At 41.7% G+C, this 23,460-nt stretch overlaps 1 protein-coding gene across 1 annotated transcript in view; it reads right to left on the bottom strand.

Moving 5' to 3' along the window:
- LOC127661655 (Wilms tumor protein 1-interacting protein homolog) overlaps nucleotides 1–23,460 on the bottom strand; it is a 47,502-nt gene that overhangs the window by 12,999 nt on the left and 11,043 nt on the right. Inside the window, exon 2 of the mRNA XM_052152469.1 lies at nucleotides 17,992–18,093. Coding sequence (XP_052008429.1) covers nucleotides 17,992–18,093 — 102 coding nt within the window. The remainder of the gene's footprint in view (nucleotides 1–17,991; nucleotides 18,094–23,460) is intronic.

Here is a 23,460-nt window from a genome sequence, read left to right as displayed (position 1 = left end):
AATGGCAAGCGTCATGTCTGGAGGAAACCAGGCACCGCTCATCATCTGGCCAATACCATCCCTACAGTGAAGCATGGTGGTGGCAGCATCATGCTGTGGGGATGTTTTTCAGCGGCAGGAACTGGGAGACTAGTCAGGATCAAGAGAAAGATGAATGTAGCAATGTACAGAGACATCCTTGATGAAAACCTGCTCCAGAGAGCTCTGGACCTCAGACTGGGTCGAAGGTTCATCTTCCAACAGGACAATGACTCTAAGCACACACCCAAGATAACAAAGGAGTGGCTATGGGACAACTCTGTGAATGTCCTTGTGTGGCCCAGCCAGAGCCCAGACTTGAACCCGATTGAGCATCTCTGGAGAGATCTGAAAATGGCTGTGTACCGACGCTCCCCATTCAACCTGATGGAGCTTGAAAGGTCCTGTAAAGAACAATGGGAGAAACTGCCCAAAAATAGGTGTGCCAAGCTTGTAGCATCATACACAAAAAGACTTGAGGCTGTAATTGGTGACAAATCTGCTTCAACAAAGTATTGAGCAAAGGCTGTGAATACTTATGTACATGTGATTTTTTTGGGTTTTAATTTTTTTTTTAAATTGGCAAAGATTTCAAACAAACTTCTTTCACGATGTCATTATGGGGTATTGTTTGTAGAATTCTGAGGAAAATAATGAATTTAATCAATTTTGGAATAAGGCTGTAACATAACAAAATGTTGAAAAAGTGAAGTGCTGTGAATACTTTCCGGATGCACTGTATATATATTCTGGAATTGAATATCTGGCAACCGCACCAGTATACCGTTGTCTTAACATTCAGCAAACAGTCAGCTGTGCGCAGGATCAATACAGCTGGCAACAGTTTTTGATGATACATTGTTTCTCGTGATTGTAATTGTTGTGTAAATACATTTATGCAGCTGCAGATGCTGCTTCTGTGCCAAGCTTTACAGTGTAAAGACAAACGGCTCTCGATAAGCATTTGGTGAGTCACGTCCACATTGCAAACTTGCAGAACGAAGATCTGTTGTTATTAACAACATTAATATGAACAAGTAAAATATAGGAAAATCACACGTATTGTAACATACAGGCATATGTTACATGTGTCAGTAATAACACAGTAATAAAAGAGATAAATAAATAAATAGGCTTTAATATGGAAATATGCAAGCAAGCCTAGTAAAAAATCATTATATACTACATTGTAGTCACATAACCTCAATATTTTGTAATTAATTTCTGCAAGTGCCATCCAGGTATCATCTTGAAAATAAATATGGTTATTCTGCATTTCTTGTCTAATTTTGTGTCAAAATGTATTAATCTCTGTCAGTCCAATCAAGTAATGGGTCTCTTGCTGTATAAGTGGGTGGTTCTTGGTCAGAATAAGTGGACTAGATGACAAGTTTGCTGGATACACGAGATTAGGTTCTCTGTACCGTATTCACACATAAAAAACAAACGGTCTTCTTTCTTTCTTTATCTCTCATACAAACACACAGAGTTCATAAATCAGTCTGATTTGCCCGTTTCCCTGTCCAACAGAGCTCCCTCTTAATTTATGGCGTTCAGGGCAGACATCTTGTTTCTTTTCAACAACTTAAAATGTATGCACTTGCCACATTCAAACAGCCAGCAGCCCGCCAGAGAAATGAAGACTCAACGTAATTTAGAACGATAAAGTGCAATTCAAACACAGAATTAAGGAAAAGCCCATACTTGGCATTAGTGATTTGAACAAACCCCTAACATCACGATTAAAAACTGGCATGCCACTTGTCCTGCACCATTTGCACTATGGACATGACTAGAAGAGGTGTGTTATTATTAGTTTACTTGCCTGGTAGATGATAAAATGAGAGATTAATGTCATAGACTTACATTCTCAAGTCATATCTAGAGACCAGAATATCATAGAGATAATGGGGTGGCCCATAACAACCACAAAACCACTAAAGTTGCTAAAAACAACATATTGGCAACCTCACACAACGGGTGAGTTTTGGATGGTCAAGCACAACTGAAATTTTCTTCATAAACTTTAAAACTCTAATTAGTGTGTGAGACTCTCACGGGAAGCAGGACAGGAAACAAAGGTTTCAACAAAAAGGGTAAGGCTTTAATTGCCGTATCTCTTCCAATAATTTACACACCAAACATATAATAACACAAGCGCACTGGGTTGGTTTGTTCTGGTCGGGGGCTCCCTCTGCTCTGAGGCTGCTGGCTTTTTAACCGCTCTCCTCACTCTACTGCAATTAGAGACAGGTGTTAGTCATAATTTGGCCCAGGTGTGAGCGCCCTTACCGCTTCTCTCTCCCGGACGGGCGCTTGACCACGCCCCGCTGCCACATACCCCCACCGCCCGACTCAGGCCGGGCGTCATCCGGCCTGCCTACCACTCCCCCATTTCTGGAGAGGAAGTCGGCGGCAGCCATCTGCACCCCGGTCTGTGGATCACCTTGAATTTAAAAGGCTGGAGAGCGAGATACCAACGGGTGATCCGGGCGTTAGTATCCTTCATGCGGTGGAGCCACTGGAGTGGGGCATGATCCGAACAGAGGGTGAAGGCCCGCCCCAGCAGGTAGTAACGGAGGGTGAGGACCGCCCACTTGATGGCCAAACACTCCTTTTCCACGGTGCTGTACTTAGTCTCCCTTAAGGAGAGCTTCCGACTAATGTACAGCACCGGGCGCTCCTCCCCTCCACCAGCTGCGAGAGTACGGCCCCCAGCCCTCTGTCTGAAGCGTCCGTCTGCAAAATAAAAGGGAGAGAAAAATCAGGTGCATGTAAAAGCGGCCCCCACAAAGTGCAGCTTTAATCTGCGTAAACGCCTGTTGACACTGCTCCGACCATTGGACCGGATCTGGAGCCCCCTTTTAGTGAGATCAGTCAGCGGGCTGGTGACGTCCGAATAATTAGGCACAAATCTTCTGTAATAGCCAGCCAGCCCCAGGAACTGTCTCACCCCCTTTTTGGTCTTAGGTCTAGGGCAAGTCGCAATCGCCGCAGTCTTTTCAATTTGGGGACGCACCTGGCCATGACCCAAGTGGAACCCCAGATACCGTACCTCCACACGCCCAACCGCACACTTCTTAGGGTTTGCCGTGAGCCCCGCCCGTCGCAGCGATCTCAGGACGGCCCTCAGATGATGCATGTGCCGCTGCCAATCATTGCTATAGATGATAATGTCATCCAAATAGGCAGCGGCGTACGCGGTATGCGGTCTGAGGATCCGATCCATGAGTCGCTGGAACGTGGCTGGGGCCCCGAACAAACCGAAAGGAAGCGTCACAAATTGGTGTAATCCAAACGGCGTGGTGAAGGCTGTTTTCTCGCGGGACATTGGTGTCAAGGGGATCTGCCAATAGCCCTTTGTTAAATCCAGGGTCGAGTAAAATCGAGCAGTACCTAACCGATCGAGCAGTTCATCAACACGGGGCATTGGGTACGCGTCAAATTTAGACACCGCGTTGACTTTCCTGTAATCCACACAGAACCGAACCGACCCATCACTCTTGGGAACAAGAACAACCGGGCTGGACCAATCACTGTGGGATTCCTCTATTACGCCCATATCGAGCATTGCATCTAATTCTCCCCGAACGACTTTCTTTTTATGTTCGGGTAAGCGATAGAGGCGGCAACGCACCACCGCGCCCGGCTCGGTCTCGATGTGGTGCTGTATGAGGTTCGTACGGCCCGGGAGAGGGAAAACACGTCCGCAAACTCTTTTTGTAACTCGGAAACCTCTGTGAGCTGCCGCGGTGAGAGCTGGTCCCCACAAGTGACCGGAGTGTTAAGATTGTAGTTTTTGTTTACCTCCGGTCCGAGCTCCGCCCTCTCCGGAACTACCGTGGCCAACGTCACAGAGGCCGCCTCCTCCCTCCACAATTTCAGGAGGTTGAGGTGATATATTTGACGCGCGCCCCCTCTATCGGTACGTTTGACTTCATAATCGAGATCCCCTACTCGTCGTGTGACCTCAAACGGTCCTTGCCACTTGGCGAGTAATTTTGAGCTCGATGTTGGGAGTAATACAAGCACTTTATCTCCCGGTGCAAATTCCCGTAGCTGAGCACCCCTGTCATACAGCCGGCGTTGGCGTTCTTGAGCCTGGAGCAAATGCTCTTGTGTTAATCGCCCCAGTGTGTGGAGCTTTGCTCGAAGATCAAGAACGTATTGAATTTCATTTTTGGCATTAGAAGGTCCCTCCTCCCAATTTTCACGGATGACATCGAGGACCCCGCGTGGGCGTCGTCCGTACAACAACTCAAACGGGGAGAACCCGGTGGAGGCTTGCGGGACCTCTCGTACTGCAAATAACAGGGGGTCTAGCCACTTATCCCAATTTCTAGCGTCATCGTGTACGAATTTACGAATCATGTTCTTGAGCGTTTTATTAAACCGTTCCACTAGGCCATCTGTCTGAGGATGGTAAACGCTAGTGCGAATCGATTTGATGCCCAAGAGCTCGTAAAGTTCGCGAAGTGTTCGTGACATAAACGTTGTGCCCTGGTCGGTGAGGATCTCTTTCGGGATCCCCACCCGGGAGATTATCTTGAAGAGTGCCCCTGCAACACTGCGTGCGGAGATGTTGCTCAGAGGCACTGCTTCCGGATACCGCGTCGCGTAATCCACTAGGACTAACACGAAGCGATGTCCGCGTGCCGACCGTTCTAATGGCCCGACGAGGTCCATCCCAATTCTTTCGAAGGGGACCTCGATTAATGGTAGAGGGTGCAATGGCGCTTTTGGGGTGGCCGGTGGGTTTACCAGCTGACATTCACGGCACGCCGCACACCACCTGCGGACGTCACCGCCAATGCCCGGCCAATAGAAACGGGCTATTAGACGGAGAAGTGTTTTTCGTTCCCCTAGGTGACCGGCCATAGGATTATAGTGAGCCGCCTGGAAAACCATTTCCCGACGGCTCCGTGGAATCAACAATTGAGTTACTTTTTCCTTTGTCTGGGCGTCCTGCGTCACCCTGTATAAGCGATCATTGATCAGCGAAAAGTACGGATATGAGACGGCGACACCCGGCCGGAGTTGTTGACCATCGATTACTCTCACTTGGTCAAAGGCGTGCTTAAGGGTTTCATCCCGCGACTGCTCCAAGGGAAGTCCCCTCCGGGAACTCCCGGAGGGGAGGAGCGTCCACCTCGCCCCTTCCCACGTCACTCGGAGCAGCAGAGGACGGCCCTGGCTCCGCCTCCCCGCCAAAGCCTCGCACATCACACACCCCTTCACTTTCACGCAGGACCCATCCGCGCAAACTCCCTCCAATAATTTCCTAAAATTTGGCCAATCTGTACCCAGAATTAGCGGATGGGTGAGGCGGGGACTAACCGCTGCCTCTACACTATGCTTTTCTCCCCTGAATTTGATCGCCAAAGTCACCACGGGATATTTGTGAATATCCCCGTGCACACACCTTACCCTCACCAGTTTAGCTGAGCCCAAAGCCCCGGGTTGAACCAAGCGTTGGTGGATGGTGGTCTGGTTACAGCCGGTATCCAACAAAGCTTGGTATGTACCCCTGGATTCTTACCGGAATCCGATACGCTCCAGCTCGATCGGGGCAGTCTGTGGAACATCGGAGACCCGTACCACCGCCCCTATTTCCATCAGCGGACACTGATCCCGGAAGTGGTCCGGGTCTCCGCACCTCCAGCAGACCGGCCCAGACGCTGCGGCCGCACCCGTGCTGGCGGGCGCCCCCACCTGAGGAGGAGAGCGGCTGAAGGATGGAGAAGGGCTTGGTGGGTGTTCCCAAGACCGGGGAGCTGGGCGCGCGAACGCTCCACGCCTGCGGGGGGCAGGAACGGACCCTGGGGAGAGAGCAGAGCGAGAGGGAAGAGGGGAGGGAAAAAAACAGGGGAAGACACAGGGGAAGGGGAGACAGACAGAGAGGGCTCATCCGCCCTCGGAATCGCCGCCATGTGGTCCTCCGCGAGCCGGACGGCTTCCTCCAGCGACGCCGGGCGGTGGCACTGGACCCACTCGGCCGTCTTCCGGGGCAAACGCTGGACAAACTGCTCCAGTACCACCTGGTCGACGAGCTCCTCGACGCCGCGGTCCCGCGCAAGCAGCCACCTCCGACACGCATCACGGAGCCGTTGGGCGAACGCGAACGGGCGGTCGGATTTCTCCAGTTTTAAGGCCCGGAAGAGTTGGCGACTTTCCTCTGGGGACCGACCAACCCGTTGCAGGATGGCTCTTCGCAGATCGTTGTAAGCCAGGAGGCTTGTTGCCGGCAGTTGTTGGGCCGCGAGTTGTGCTTCCCCGGACAGGAGAGGGACTAATCGGGCTGCCCACTGGTCTTGGGGCCACCCCCAAATCTCCGCCGTCCTCTCGAAGAGGTCGATGAAGGCCTCTGGGTCGTCCGCCGGCCCCATTTTCTGTAACGCGGGTGGGGGCAATGTGGCGCGGGTGTCCGGGGTCGCGGCTGCGGCTGGAGCGGCCTCCTGGCTGAGGAGGCTCCGGATGGCATGCCGATCCTCTGCTTGAGCCCGCATGATTTCGAAAAAACGGCGATCCTGGTCTTGCCGGAGCTCAAGCAGGGATTGTTGGTGGCTCTGGTGGAGTGTCGCGAGGGACTGGAGGACTTCAGCCAGCTGGGAGGACTCTATGGGGCGACTCTGTTCCATTATTAATTTAATATCCCGGATTTCGGCACCAGTGTGAGACTCTCACGGGAAGCAGGACAGGAAACAAAGGTTTCAACAAAAAGGGTAAGGCTTTAATTGCCGTATCTCTTCCAATAATTTACACACCAAACATATAATAACACAAGCGCACTGGGTTGGTTTGTTCTGGTCGGGGGCTCCCTCTGCTCTGAGGCTGCTGGCTTTTTAACCGCTCTCCTCACTCTACTGCAATTAGAGACAGGTGTTAGTCATAATTTGGCCCAGGTGTGAGCGCCCTTACCGCTTCTCTCTCCCGGACGGGCGCTTGACCACGCCCCCGCTGCCACATAGTGTTTCTCAGGACAGTTCAGGTGGAAATCTCAGAGATGAAGATGTCATTTTTAATAATAAGAGGGCATCAAAGGTGAGGCTGTTTGTAGACATGTGGAAACACAACAAATGAGGATCACAGAGATCCCTGGAGCTGACAAATGTCTAGGGAGGGCACAGAGTCTGAACACAAAAAGAGAGAGACAGAGAGAGAGGTCTGAGTAAACGGGGACATTCTTTCAGTCTGAGGTCACTGGCTGGTCCCACTGCCACCCCCTTAACCACGCAAAATGAGAGAGAGACTAAGAGAAGGGGGGTGGGGGAGGCTCCATTCCACCAGCCTTTGTCAAAGACTACGGCCACAGTCAACTAGTTCTCTTCTCTTCTCTGATGAGTGTGTGGGTAGTTTTTGTTTTCATGGTACAGTCACTGTGTTCAATGCATCCTTGAATTTAATTTTATACTTTAGATGTTCTGAATGCATGTTTGGCGTGTCTAAAAGCTGCCACAGAGGCAGGACATCTTAAACTCTCTATGCACCTATCAAACGAAGCGAAAGAGACAAGGAGTGCAATAATTTTGGCAGAAAAATCTTATTTTGATAGAATATAACATTCACATTTTTTTTATTACATTTTGTATTAAATTATTGTGCGACCCCGCAAAAACACGTGTGGATGTTGTATTTTGGCTTCGCTAAAAAAAATTTTTCAGAGGATTTATATGGAGTTGACATTAAAATAAGGTACATTTCATACTGTTCTGAGTCCAGTGCAGACAGAGAGCACATTGGAGGGTAAGTCCTTCACTAAATAGGGAGCAAGGCTTTCTATGCAGCTAAACACGTTCACTCCTATAATCCAACCAAAAGTTCAGTTTCAGTCTACAGATGATGTTTGGACAACTCAGCATGTTTAGCATAAATGGGACAATGATAATCAGTACATAGATTAAGAATTTATAATGTATCATTTTAATTGAACATGGTTGGCAGTGATTGGATGATGCTGGCCAATACTTTGAATTGGAAATAATGATGCTATTTTCAGCTGTAATGCCTGTAACATCTCAAAAACATGAATAACCAACAAAATAAACTATTTTATAAAAATAAAACAAATCTGACAGTTTCTATAGCTTGGTATTATTTAAGATTTCCCAACTTAGTCCCACAGTCCACATATTGTATGTTCCCATCAATGTATATTAGGTGCTACTAGATATAAATCAAAAAGTCACGCTTGGGTCTCAGGATGATATAGTAAAAAAAGATATATCTAATAAAGTCCATTGATGTTTTTGCAATAAAATAAAGCCATTTTATATAATTATTTAAATATAAAACCTTATTTAGATATACCGGAAGATAAACAACCTTAAATAATGTGTCAATAAAAAACAGCATCAAAACATTGCATGCAAGAAACCACACATGCCCCACAAGGCAAACTACCTTAAAAAAAAAAACAGTGACACATCACTTGTGATAGTGATGATAGAACTAACTTTTTCCCCAATCTGAACCTCATATTCTGTGACAGCTGACTGCTTGTACACACACACACACACACACACACACACACACACACACACCCCACTATATCATTGGAACACAGCTGGTTAAGACTGCTTTAATCAAAGTTCTAGATTCTGGGAAAACAACAGCAGAGATAGAGACAATGAGTGGATAAACATTTAAAAAGAGATACTGTATATCACATCTTCAGCAATAATGTACAAACACAACCACTCATAAAGAAATGTAAGACAGACAGACAGACAGACAGATAGGGATGTACAAATAATTCATAAATAAATACATAACTGATAGTGATAATACTGTCAGAGTACCGTAATACTGCTTAACAAGATTTTAAAACAGACAAGCAACGCAACATTGAGAGTGCAGTCTCTGCCCTGAAGCAGCAACACTTAAAGACACTAAGGCATGATTTTCTATAAAGCTGTTCACGGTGGGCTTTAGACATTTAGGATATTACAGTGGATATTACAGTATGAATTTATTTAATGCTGCTTTGAAAACATATGCATTGTGAAAAGCATTATGCAATTAAAAATTGCTTGTATGTTGGGGCCTGGGTAGCTCAGCGAGTAAAGACGCTGACTACCACCCCTGGAGTCGCAAGTTAGAATCCAGGGTGTGCTGAGTGTCTCCAGCCAGGTCTCCTAAGCAACCAAATTGGCCCAGTTGCTTGGGTGGGTAGAGTCACGTTGGGTTAACCTCCTCGTGGTCGCTATAATGTGGTATGCTCTCGGTTGGGCTCTTGGTGAGTTGTGTGTGGACACCACAGAGAATAGCATGAATGCTCCACACGCACTATGTCTCCACAGTAATGCTCACAACAAGCCAAGTGATAAGATGTGCAAATTGACGGTCTCAGACGCAGAGGCAACTGAGATTTCTCCTCCGCTACCCGGAATAAGGAGAGTTACTATGCCACCACGAGGACTTACGAGCACATTGGGAATTGGGCATTCCAAATTGGGGAGAAAACAAATTATAAATTACTTGTATGTAAGCAAACTAGCTAATGTTTCTCACGAAAAACATGTACATTTTGTTTATTTATTTTTTTCCATTTATTATTTTATCACTTTACAAATCTTTTTGTTGTCGAAGAAAGTTTCTTGCCATCATAATGACTTCATCAGCACCATGCCAACCAATGAAGATCAGATATTCAATACACTGCCTAAACAAACAGATCCATTTTCATCATATGAAAAATAAAAGTGTGAATAATGATTTCTAAAGTTAAGATTTGAAAAACAAATGAGATTTTTAGGCAGTGTGATCAAAGCCAGTGTCTTTTTCCAATTTCTCTCCTTTCCTGATGCTGAGAGAACACACACACACACACACACTACTATGAACACCGAGAGAACAAGCAGGTCTTTATTATGTGCAGGTGGGTTCACACTCAGTGCATGATGGGATACAGCAGGTGACGAGTCACTGAAAGGGTGTATGTACATGTTTCGGAATTCACATCCAGACTGTAGACTTAATGTGAGTGTGTGTGTGTGTGTGTGTGTGTGTGTGTTACTAAAAGGGGGAATTCTAGTCTGTGGTCCAGAGCATGTGCAGGCCTGCTGGTCTCACTCAGACACATGTTCCTTTTCCCCTTTTTCTCTCTCTTAATTTCAGTTTGATGTGGTTTACATTCGTACTGACAAAGAATGAGCACCTTGGCAGCAGACAATGAAAATAGTGTAAAAATAACTATAGCACAAAATAAACTGAAGTGCTACATCAATTAAGGACATAACAAACAACAAACATTCTCTCTCTTCCTATTAATATTATACTAAACAGTTTTGGAATGGCACTTGTTAAAATAACTTCAACTGTATAAAGATTCTTATGTTTTGTTCAGTTTTAAAGCTGCATCAAATGTTGATTTGTTTATGATTCCAACATTTTAAGAGTTTTCACACCAAAACAAAGTTATCCTTTACATTCATTACAAACACAAACCATTCGAATAAATCATTTAAAAACTATTTGTTTATGCAAGTCCCTTTCACTGTTACATCTTTCCTGATCACCAAACAGATACAAGATATACTCTTCTTGAAGTCTAAAGTTTCAGATGGACTTGAGGTGAGTGTGAAAGTGATGAAAGCAGACAGAAATGAAACATGCTTTTCTGAAACAGTCAGTGTGTGTACGGAGAGGAACATGAATGCTGCTCACACACTCACACAGAGAGCAGCAGAGAGCGCCAAGTGCGTGGGTCGTTGTCATGGTAACCATGGTTTCTGAGCGGATTGCAGCAAAACTAGAATGAAAGTATCATCAAATCATCATGCAATTCAATAAAATATCTTCCCATCCCTGCAATCAATACCAGACATGTGGATACCAAGAAGGACGTTGATTATATTTAATTTCAAATAACAAAAAAAAACCCAGTGAGCCTAACTGCTGAAACCAGGACATTATTAAATTTTTTTAGAGAAATGTCTGGACACCAGGACACTTCGTAAAACCGGGACCGAATTCTGGTCACCCTAATTTTCTGTAGCGGTTCCCTCCCGCTCTGTCTTTGCTAATACAATGAGGGCAATAGGCTATCTGCTAGTGCTATCACCACCTAGTGGCAATTTTACAGATGCGGAGGCAACTGAGATTTGTCCTCCACCACCCGGATTGAGGCGAGTCACTACGCCACCACGAGGTCTTAGAGTGCATTGGGAATTGGGAATTCCAAATTGGGGAGAAAGTAAAAAAATTACATATTTTATTTTTATTTTTGTTTAGTTTTTTCAGAGCCATGAAAATGTATTTAAGTTTAGTTCAGTTTTTCCAATTATGTTTATTTTTATTTTTATATCAGTTTATGAAAATATGTTTTTTACATTCAGTTTTCATTTTCGATAATAAACTTGATACAGCACTACATGTGACAGAGTAGGAGAGAGAGTAGAGATGGAGTATAAAGGAGTGCATTCCTCTGTCTTTGATGAGAACAGGGTGGGTGCTGCTCTGGATATCAGAGCAAAGCTCAATTATACAGAGAGATAGAGAGAGAGAGAGACACAACCAGCCAGAAAATCAAGAACAAACACTCGCTCTCTCTCTCTTTCATAGTCTGTCCATCCGGACGCTTGTGTCAAAATCAAATCAAATCACTGTATTGTCACTCAACCATTTACACAAGTGCAACAGTGAGTGAAAGTCTTGTGTGCATTTCCAAGCAACATAGCAGTCATGATAGTGATGAGATATGTACCAATCTACAATAAACATTTAATATACACATAACACAGTATACAATATACAACTAATAATATACAATATACACAATATGAAATACACAGAATACATTAAAAATACACAGTTCCACTGTGTGGAGCTGCACAGCAAGCTCTTCAAGACCAGAGCCCAGAGTTTCACATCAAGCTTGGAGGGCACTATGGTGTTGAATGCAGAGCTGTACAACAGCATTCACACATATGTGTTCCTTGTTTCCAAGTGGGAAAGAGCAGTGTGTAGTGTAAAGGCAATGGCATCATCAGTGGAGTGGTTGCTTCTGCAAGCAAACTGAAGTGGGTCCAGGGAGGCAGGCAGCACAGAGCATGTCTGATAAGCTTCTCAAAGCACTTGTTGATGATGGGAGTTAAGGCAACAGGACGTCAGTCATTTAGGCAAGTTATCTTTGACTGTTTTGATATGGGCATAGTAGTGAATGTCTTGAAGCATGTGGGAACAACAGACAGGAAGAGGGAGAGATTGAAAGTGTACGTAAATACAATCGCTAGTTGATCCGTGCATGCTCTGAAAGAGTGGCCTGGAATGCCGTCTAGACGCAGCTTTGCACATTTTCACCCATTTGAGAGATCAGGTTACATCCGCTACAGAGACAATAAGTGAACTAGCATCTGCTGTATCGGGCACGGGAGTTCTCTCCATGGAGGCAATGTTGTTATCCTCAAAACAAGCATAGAAAAAGTTTAGCTCATCCGGCAGAGAGGTGGTGGTGTTCACGGTGGTGTGTTTAGTTGCTTTGAAGTCTATGATGATGTTGATTACCTGCCATATACTTCTTGCATCTCTCTCTGTATAATTGAGCTTTGCTCTGATATCCAGAGCAGCACTAGTTGACCACTATTTAATACAGTGCTGTTGGACCAGGGTCAGAAATTAGCTAGGGCTCAATGTGTTAATGCCAAAGGATGTTTCAAAAATGCCACCCTAATGAGTTCTTCTAATTTTTATATGTAATATCTGATATATTGCTTAATATTCTATTCTAGACATAATTCCACAAATGATCAATGTGATGACCATTTTAAAGTTGTGTCTAAAGTGTTCTGGGGCATATGCCATGTTAACTCATCAGTTATTTCACCAAAAACATGATAGAGAAAAAATATCATCCCTCAGTGAACAACCCTTTTAAAGTTCCAAACATCTTAACCAACACATGGTTGAGGATTCGTCTCCCTCTAGCTTAAAACATTACAGTGGCTCATAATTAAGATGAAGTACTTACAATCAACAACAGCAGCTTATTCATCATGAATAATCCAAACATCTACAAACACAGGCTCAAACGTCACATTTAATGTTCCTGTGAACTTCAAGAACATATTATGCCCTTAAAAGAGCCTTCCAGTTCCTCCCAAACCACAATGCCATGCATCCGGTTTGCTGGCCCTTATTCTTTAGCGAACAATACGTTTACAGCCCACAGCTAGCATTACGTGTAAATTATCTGCACGGGCTGTAAAGCGCAAGGAAACAGTATCTGTGTGAAGGGAAAGAGTGAACGAAAGAAAGAAAACTGAACAGCAGTTGTGCTTGACGGTACCGCAGTGATTTCTCTCTCATTTCTAGAGGAAACAGGAGAGAAGGGGACGAGTTAGGTGAAGGACCAGCCCTGCAGCCCACACACACACACACACACACATTACCACATATAGAAAAATGTATTGAGCCAATATGCCGTCTCAGTCGCTACACCTGTTTGTCTCTGTTTAGGAACTACACCTACCCGTCTTTGTCTCAGTACCTGTCCATGACAGTCTTTTAAAAGTCAGAATTTTACATGCATTATAAAAGTTCAATTTCAGTAGGACTAAAGCAATAATTAATTTTTTCAAAAAGTCATGTAAACACTTTAGGATGGACTAACAGACCTAGATAATGTGACTGAAGTTCGGCTTTGTCCACATGTATAGTATATACACCTATGACATGATTACTGGCACTTCCTCAGCTGACATCCTACCTTGAAATATTCGATTAGGCATTGTGTCATGAAACTTGGACACTGACAGATGAAGAAAGTGGTAAGACTACACAAAAGCCCTCTGTAGCTTGATAAGGTGTTACATAAATGAAATAAATTTGTACTGTATTTTTTGTACTTTTCAAACGCCTTTCATGCAAAGATTTAACTGTTTTAGCCTTGTCCCAGACCAATAATATTAAACTATGAAAATGAATTATAAAAATACAAATCATTATGTTTAAACTATGATAATCTAAACAATGAGTGAAAAAGATGCACTACAATATTTATTGTGTGAAAATTACTTCTATTAACTACGATAATACCTATTAAATCCTGTTTTAATTTATTTTGTATATATTTAAAAATGTTTTATGACTGTAATTGCATTGACCAGTAATAAGAAATCATCTAAAACACCTTGTGTTGAAAAAAGTTGTTTGTTTGATATAATTTTTTACACTGTATGACAAAGAAAATGTGTAAATTGCTCAAACTGGACAAAAAATATTTTTTGACTAATATTTGCATTTTTTGACCCAATATTTGACTAATACTTAATATTTAAAATCTCATTAAGTATTGCAAATGATGTCATAGAATATAAAATGATTGGAATATGTAAAACATTTGATTATAGGTTGTTCATTATAAGTATAGAAACGCGTTTATTGTTAAATATTCAAATATGTACAAATAGATAAGTAGTTTAAGGGTGAAGAGACCGACTCTGAGGCATGTTTTGCAGGCTTCGTTGGCCACTTTTCTCTGATTAGCGAAGTTTTCTCTGCTGGACCATAGGTTGTTTAGTTGTTTAGTTTAGTTTGATTGCATTAGAAATTATGCAATCAAACATGATATTTAATAGGCTACCCCCGACCAAAGATTTTCCTAGTCGACTAGTAGTCATTAGTTTAAGCCATTAGTCGACTAGTCGCACGTTTATGATATTAATTTAATTACTTAAATAGATATTTTTGGGGGGCATCAGAAATTAGTTTAAGTTCCAGGACTGAGAAAAAATGTTATAAGTAACATTGCTACCACTGTTCTACATTACAGAGAAATACTAAACCGTAATAATGAGCCTTTAAAATAGAAATCGGCAGCGGCAAAAGTGGTAATGATCCTGAATGTGTGGGAAAACCAGCAAGGAGACTGTCTGAACATTTTGTTAATTATAGAGAAATGAGCATTAGGGTTGTGCCGACGGACGATGATCTCTGGATCCACGATGGTCAGAGTGATCGCCAATAGCTGATGCCTTTGACCATGTCAAGACTTTAATTGGCTCTTTTTTCCATATTTTAAATTATTATTATTATTAACTCTTTCCCCGCCAGCGTTTTTAAAAAAAGTTGCCAGCCACCGCCAGGGTTTTTGCTAAACTTTAATGGCCCGCAGAATATTTTCTTCCATGAATATATGAAGATTCTATATATCAAAATAAAGATCTGAGCCTCTGCTTTTAGGCAAAAAAAACGACTTTATTTTATCTTCATTTGTTCTTTTTTTTATTGCCACTTGAACAGAGGTAGGTTTTGTCAAAAACAACATTTCGGACAAAAAGCTGAGAAAAAGGCATTTTTATCAAACAAGTGCTTTAGTATTAGTATGGTGTTCCACTTCACGTTTGAGACGATCGCAGTCTGTTTCTTTGATCAAAGAGTTGCGTACTCTTTCAAAACATGCGCGCGGGTCTTCCTTACCGTATACCACCTAAAACACGGATACCCGGAAAATTCCGTGTTTGGCAGGGAAGCGTTTTTCATAAAACCCGGAAAATTCCGTGTTTGGCGGGGAAAGAGTTAATATTATTAGGCTATTATTACTATCAAATTAAAATGACTAATTATTTGCCTGTAGACACATGGACACGTGCTTAAATAAACTCACTTTATTATATTATTAAGAACATATGACGAAAAACGTCTATGCACATGTATGTTTGTTTGGAGGCGTGTAGTCTTGTGGAACACACACATGTAAAAGGTTCTCACTCTTTTTTTGTTCCTGTCTTCTGAATTTGTTTGTTGCAACAGTATTGTCTATAAGTGCTGCAAATTACCTCAGACATCTCAGCTCAGGAGGTGCTTTGAGTTCAATTCAATTTATTTCCATAGAGCAGTTCATTGTGTGTATATATATATATATATATATATATATATATATATATATATATATATATTTTTTTTTGGATCACTTCATTATTTTAATAGATTTTTCATTTTGTTTGGAGTGCAATTTGAATTTAGATATGTATTTGATTTAAGTTTTTCGTTTTTAAATAAATTAATTTTCAATGTAAATTCACTAAAGCAAGAATATTCACCGATCCCGCCGATGTAATTGAATATTGCGAGATTATATATATATATATATATATATATATATATACACACTCACCTAAAGGATTATTAGGAACACCTGTTCAATTTCTCATTAATGCAATTATCTAATCAACCAATCACATGGCAGTTGCTTCAATGCATTTAGGGGTGTGGTCCTGGTCAAGACAATCTCCTGAACTCCAAACTGAATGTCAGAATGGGAAAGAAAGGTGATTTAAGCAATTTTGAGCGTGGCATGGTTGTTGGTGCCAGACGGGCCGGTCTGAGTATTTCACAATCTGCTCAGTTACTGGGATTTTCACGCACAACCATTTCTAGGGTTTACAAAGAATGGTGTGAAAAGGGAAAAACATCCAGCATGCGGCAGTCCTGTGGGCTGAAAATGCCTTGTTGATGCTAGAGGTCAGAGGATAATGGGCCGACTGATTCAAGCTGATAGAAGAGCAACTTTGCCTGAAATAACCACTCGTTACAACCGAGGTATGCAGCAAAGCATTTGTGAAGCCACAACACGCACAACCTTGAGGCGGATGGGCTACAACAGCAGAAGACCCCACCGGTACCACTCATCTCCACTACAAATAGGAAAAAGAGGCTACAATTTGCAAGAGCTCACCTAAATTGGACAGTTGAAGACTGGAAAAATGTTGCCTGGTCTGATGAGTCTCGATTTCTGTTGAGACATTCAGATGGTAGAGTCAGAATTTGACGTAAACAGAATGAGAACATGGATCCATCATGCCTTGTTACCACTGTGCAGGCTGGTGGTGGTGGTGTAATGGTGTGGGGGATGTTTTCTTGGCACACTTTAGGCCCCTTAGTGCCAATTGGGCATCGCTTAAATGCCACGGCCTACCTGAGCATTGTTTCTGACCATGTCCATCCCTTTATGGCCACCATGTACCCATCCTCTGATGGCTACTTCCAACAGGATAATGCACCATGTCACAAAGCTCGAATCATTTCAAATTGGTTTCTTGAACATGACAATGAGTTCACTGTACTAAAATGGCCCCCACAGTCACCAGATCTCAACCCAATAGAGCATCTTTGGGATGTGGTGGAATGGGAGCTTCGTGCCCTGGATGTGCATCCCACAAATATCCATCAACTGCAAGATGCTATCCTATCAATATGGGCCAACATTTCTAAAGAATGCTTTCAGCACCTTGTTGAATCAATGCCACGTAGAATTAAGGCAGTTCTGAAGGCGAAAGGGGGTCAAACACAGTATTAGTATGGTGTTCCTAATAATCCTTTAGGTGAGTGTATATATATTTATGTTTATATATACACACACACAGTATATATATTGTGAAGGAGGAAACAAAATTTATTTATTCACACACATGATGTATTTTCCCGGGCAACGAAATGCCCCGGTAGAGAATGCACAGTTGAAGTAGGTTTTTTGCTTTGCCAGAGATGTTGACAACTGTTCAAAACGTTGAACAACATTGCATTTTTTTCCAGTTTAATTTGAATTTTTTGTTAAAATAAGTTACAAGTTTTAAATCAAGGTGTCTTGCTTTATTGTGTAGGCTTATCCCTAACTCTGCTTAATGAAAATTACCCCATAGTACATAGTAGGACCAATCAAAACTTGTTCTCATCGACTAACCTTTGGTCGACTATCAGGGGGCAGCCTTAATTTTTAAACAAAAGTTGAAATGACGCAGACGGACGGCTTCAATGGAAGCATATACAATCGATGATCAACCTCGTAGCTCGTGGAAGGTCTGTCTAAATGTTTATAAGTTATTGTTGGAAACCAATTTGTCTATAGAAAAAACATATGGGATTTTTACTTCCGGAACCAGACTGTAGCTCTCCTGTGTTCCTGAATATGATTTAGACATGCAGAGCCAAACAGCAGTATGCAGTGTGCATTTATGTGTGTGTGTGGACACTCACCGCATGAGCAGCAGGTGAAGCAATTAGTGTGATACAGGTTCCCCATCGCCTGACAAGCTTGACTCGCTCCATAGACACCTTTACCACACTTTACACAGATACCTACAAGAGAATACACACACAAACAAACTTGTTAAAATCACAGCAATTCACATGTGGAATGGATGCTGTACACTGAGTTCTGAAACAAATACTCACCTTTATGTTTTACTGTATATATATACAGTAATATGCTAAACATTTTACTATAGTGAGGATATTTTCAAAAAAATTATGCCAAGAATAATTTGGATTTATCCATTCACTTCATATAAAGTTCACTAAACATAAACAAAAACTGTAATAAATATTTGGCATGACCAACATCTGCCTTTAAAACAACACCAATTATCCTAGGAACACTTGTGCATAGTTTTGACTCTAGTTATACAGCAATCGCTCGGCATTGTGGAAGAGTGAGTCAGCATCTCTAATGATCCCTACACTCTCACGCGCAAGATGGCCTCCAATGGGGTCGCATTCCACACTGGGGCCACGGTCAATACCTAGACATGTCATGCTGAGGTCATCACGCTTACAAGACACAACATTACCCCCACCCTCCCTGACACTGACAAAAGAGCAAAAAAACGGAGAGATCGCGCATGAACCGACAATGGTTTCAATCAATCATTCTGAAAACTGAATCCACTGTTTGGGAAAATGACGTCCTCAGATTCCAAACCATAAACATTTTGCCTAAATTGCATAAAACCTTTATTAACATAAAACCCCCAAAAAAGCCCTGGGCACCATTTACACATGTGATGACAAGCTGTAGAAGCAATCAGATAAGTCCTTGGTGACTAAATGCTTAACTCGTCAAGATAATTATAGGATCATTGAGAGGGAATTTCATGTAGCAGCATCCAGCACTCTGATTTAATCGTGTTGGTGAAAGTCCCAGCGAGCGCTTAATTTATCTCCATCAGTTGCTGCCTCGGGCAACCTCGACAACTTAAGCCCACAAAAACAGCCATTATCCACCATTCGACCTATTCATGTAAAATGTACTGGTACTTCGGTACCAGTTTGATACAAAAATAAAACAATTTAACAATACCAGTCTTTGTACTGTATTGTTAGTTCCTAGTACCAATTTGGTACCAAAATGATGTCTGAATATGCACGGTAGGAAAATACTGGTGTGTTCACATTGGAAAAATCAAGGTGACTTCCAGGAGGAGCAGAAAGATGGCATTTTTCTCATTGAGATGGCCAGCGAGTCTTGTTGGATAGTTTATAAATTGTAAAATACAAGCTTTTACAATCAAATACTGCCTTTACCAAATGCATTGTGTGTAGCTCACATGTAACTATAAGAGTTTCTAAAATGACAGTCACAAATTATTAATGGTTAGGCTTTGATAAATGTAGACTGTGGTAGGTTATAATAGCCTAAAACTAGCCTAAGAATGTCATATATTTTGAGTTTGCAGTTCTTTGTACTTATTGTTATATAATACTATCCTTTAAATAGTTCATAAAACATAAAAAACATTCATAAAACATCTCAATTTATGAATGTTAACCTGAATACTTGATACTGCTGTTATAAACCTGAAAACTTTGTTTACTTAATTTGTATCTGATTACTTCCATCTACTTGAATAATTACTTTTTCCCCTCAGTTTACTTAACTGGGAAATACTTGAAGGCTGCATGCCATCGTTTTAATTGGTAACGCTTTACAAAAAGGTTGTATTAGTTAACATTATTTAACACAATGGTTAACATGAACTAACCATGAACAATACTTCTACATTTATAAATCTTGGTCAATGTTAATTTCTACATACTGAATACTAGTACATTTTTACATTACAATATGTATACATTAACATTAGGAAGTGCAATATGATCTAACATAAACATTGAACAATAGTATTTTGATAAATTTACATTAACCAAGATAATAATAATATGCAAGATAATAAAATAAAGATAATAAATGTTGTTCATTGTTAGATTGATACCAAATGTATTTAATATGTTAATGAATTAAACCTTATTTTAAAGTGTTTCCATTTAACTTAATTTGTTAATATTTACATTAATATTTACATTTTAAATAAAGGATTAAGGTCTGGTATTAGTATTACATACTGAAATGTTGGTATTGTGACAACTCTAAACAACATAATTCATCATATAGGCAGCGCAATTTAAAGTTTCTCAGGTGAGTGTTTGTATGCTGAAACTAATTGACACAGTCATGCTGAACAAGGGAACTAGTCGAAATACCAGTATTATGCTGACCTGGATGCTGTTCGCTCCTTCAAGGACACAATTCGGCAACAGTTAGAAAAGCACTTCAAGTTGAAGTCCGATGACATGATGGAATACATCCCGACCGTCAACTTTGTGTGTTGGGTCATCTGACTTGGATGCTGTTTGCTCCTTTAAAAATGCGCTTCGGCGTTTCAGCGTTTAAGTTCGAGTCCACTGACTTAACGGAAGGCATTCCCATTGTCGTCTATATGGTAGATCCCGTGGCCACCCGAAACCATCCGAACAAGTGCCTGCAAGGGGACGGGGAACTGCCTGCGGGTAGTCGAGGCTAAGCAAAATATGCTCAGACACTTATGTTAACTTTAATTACGTTACAGCTCAATGTATGCCTTCCTATTGTGCGGTAGTTTGGGGATGTAATGACATCAAGACTAGCCAAATTTGACTCAACTAAAGGCCTCGACTAGTCGACTATTAAACATCAGTAGTCGTGCAACCCCTAAGCTGAACACAATGTTAATCTTCATTTCAGAGTGACTCTACATATGCTCGGCAGGAAATTCTGACTCAATATATATGTCATTCTGAGTCACAGTCTTTCCTTGGCTGACCAAAGTCACATGGATTTAAGCAGAATATCCACCTCAGCTAGCCGTGTGAAAACTCACACAACTGAGAAAACAGTGAACCAGTAAAAGAAAAGTTGATTCAACTATTTTAATTTGGTGGAAGGGATGATAGAATGCCAGTAGGTGTTATTAAAGAAGTGGATAGTCCCAGTGCGATTTCAACTTCCTACTTCTAAAACCCTAATCAAACTCCTCCAGATATGAACACAAAATCCTCATGGTTCTTTCATGTTAAATATTCTGAGAGCTTGACTATATTCAGAAAAGCATACTACAATAATATCTGTGCCATTCCTGCAATTTCATGCCGCTCTCTAAATAAAACATTGCAACATGATGAAGCCATATGACAGCAATGTAGCATACCACATTTAAACTTTTAAACATTGTTTTCTCAGGCTAAGTGAAGGCAATATACAGCTACAGTATATAATGTGCGGTATGCAAGAAGCAGTAAGCTAGTCTTTTATTTTGAACATTGCCATGGTCAATATTCTGCTGTTTATGAACAACAGTGAGCACTGAACATGGCCAATTCACAATTCTCCATAACAGCACTCATCCTCCAGACGCACTCCCCTCACATGGTACGGCCTGGTACAACTTCCTCTACAGCCCCTGAATGACAACTCCTTTCCTTTCTGGCTAATAACAGCTCACACAATCATCTCCAATAGAAACACAGTGCAGTGCTTTGCTTTGTTTTACACAAGGTCAGAGAAAATGCTACTTTCTTGTCTTGCAGTCAGATTTTTTGCAGCAATGATCGTGAGTCTGATCACTTAGTAACTGCACACCCTCAACAAGCCGAGTTTAATATAGTGCTTAGAGTTAGGTGTTTGTTCAAACCCTTAAATCACTAAAGTATGTTTTTCAAGGAAAATTCAAGATGCCAAGGATCAAGCTGTCCTGATGTGATTTCAAAATTCATAGAATGGAAGATCCCCTATGCGGATGTGGTCAGTTTACTTGTCCGGCAAGATAAAAAAAAAAAAGTACAATTTAGTGTTTATTTTAAATGAGAATCCCTTGTGCCTGTGTGGATATGCAGAGGCCAGAGGTCAGCTAAATCAGGACTAAAATAGATGAAAATGGTGCCAGTAAATGTCCATATCTTCTCAGGAACAGATTTCTTTGGGAAACAGAAATGTCAACAAAGCTTCTAAAGTTGTATTTAGAGTGTTGTAGCACTGCTTTGTATGTGTGCGTGTTTGTGTGGGTGTGTTTGTGTGCACATGTGCAGACCAAAATAATTGTTATTCTAAGCAGGTGATCAGTGTCAACCCCCAGCAGCTGTGTCTGGCTGCAGAGACAAACACTGTGTGCCAAGAGTCTGGTACTGCCCAGCCACCCCACTGGCAGCCTAATGAAGGGTCTTACTGCCGGAGAGAGAGAGAGAGAGAGAGAGAGAGAGAGAGAGAGAGAGAGAGAGAAACAGAAACAGAACGGGTCTTTGGTAAAATCCCTAGAGGATCAGTACAAAGAAAGTACATAAAATACACATCCTAGTATACTCAGAAAAACACACTCTTACACACATAAACACACTTTAAAGAATAGTGCACTCAAAAAATGTAATCTTTGTCATGATTTACTCACTCCTTATGACGCTTTCTTATGAGATGTTGTCCTTTAACATACAATGAAAGTTAATGGTGATTTATGCTGTCAAGCTCCAAAAAGTACTAAATAGCACCATTAAAGTATCTTAAAAGTAATCTTAAGTCAAAATGACCAAAGTCTTTCAAGCCAGTCAGTCCACTGGAGGCCATCTTTCGAACGCTCCTGGGAAGCTATTTCTAGTCATGAAAGTGCAGCTCCTATCTCTACTTGCATGGGGAAAACCCAAATCTCCAAAACGGTTGGTCAAGATTACGATCAAAGAACACATTTCAAATCAGCAGTAAAATCTGACAACATTGATATAATAAATTGTGCGTCTTTACCTCAGATTGCACAAAAAACGCAATTTTGCAGGGTTGTATAGCTAATGCGCATGCACGTTCTCAAACTGATTGACAGGCGATGTCTGTATTTAAAAGGTGACTGGCTCTTTTACTAGTAAGGCAGGACTTCCTTTCTACATCCGTTGACTGCTAGGCATTCCAATTTTCATTTTAATAGAAGTAGCCCATCTCTGCTAAATAGTCTCTGATACAACTTGTTCATTATGTTACAAGACTTCTAAAATTAAACAAAGTCATACAAGCGTTTTGTGATAGGTTTAACATCACTGACGCCAAACACCATTGGTTCTCACATGTCATGTGACTAATCGCACACTGCAAGTTTGAATCTCCTCAACTGCAAATGAGATGAAAATGAGAACCATGCTATGGTTAAGTGGAGGACAAACAGTAACTTAAATTTCGATCTGTACTCCATACAAAGCTATCGTATGTCTTCAGATGGCTTGGAATATGGTGCACAAATCATATGGATACTTTCATGGTGCTTTTGTGGGACTTTTTTTTTTTTTTTTTTTTTTAATAAATACGGGTTTGGAACTACACAATGGTGAGTAAATAATGACAAAATAAAACCTTTTTGGGTGAACTATACCTTTAAA

This window comes from Xyrauchen texanus, chromosome 21 (genome assembly GCF_025860055.1).
Source record: "Xyrauchen texanus isolate HMW12.3.18 chromosome 21, RBS_HiC_50CHRs, whole genome shotgun sequence".
Classification (NCBI taxonomy): Eukaryota; Metazoa; Chordata; class Actinopteri; order Cypriniformes; family Catostomidae; genus Xyrauchen; species Xyrauchen texanus.
The sequence above is the reverse complement of the archived record's forward strand: the minus strand, read 5'-3'. Positions and strand labels throughout refer to the sequence as shown.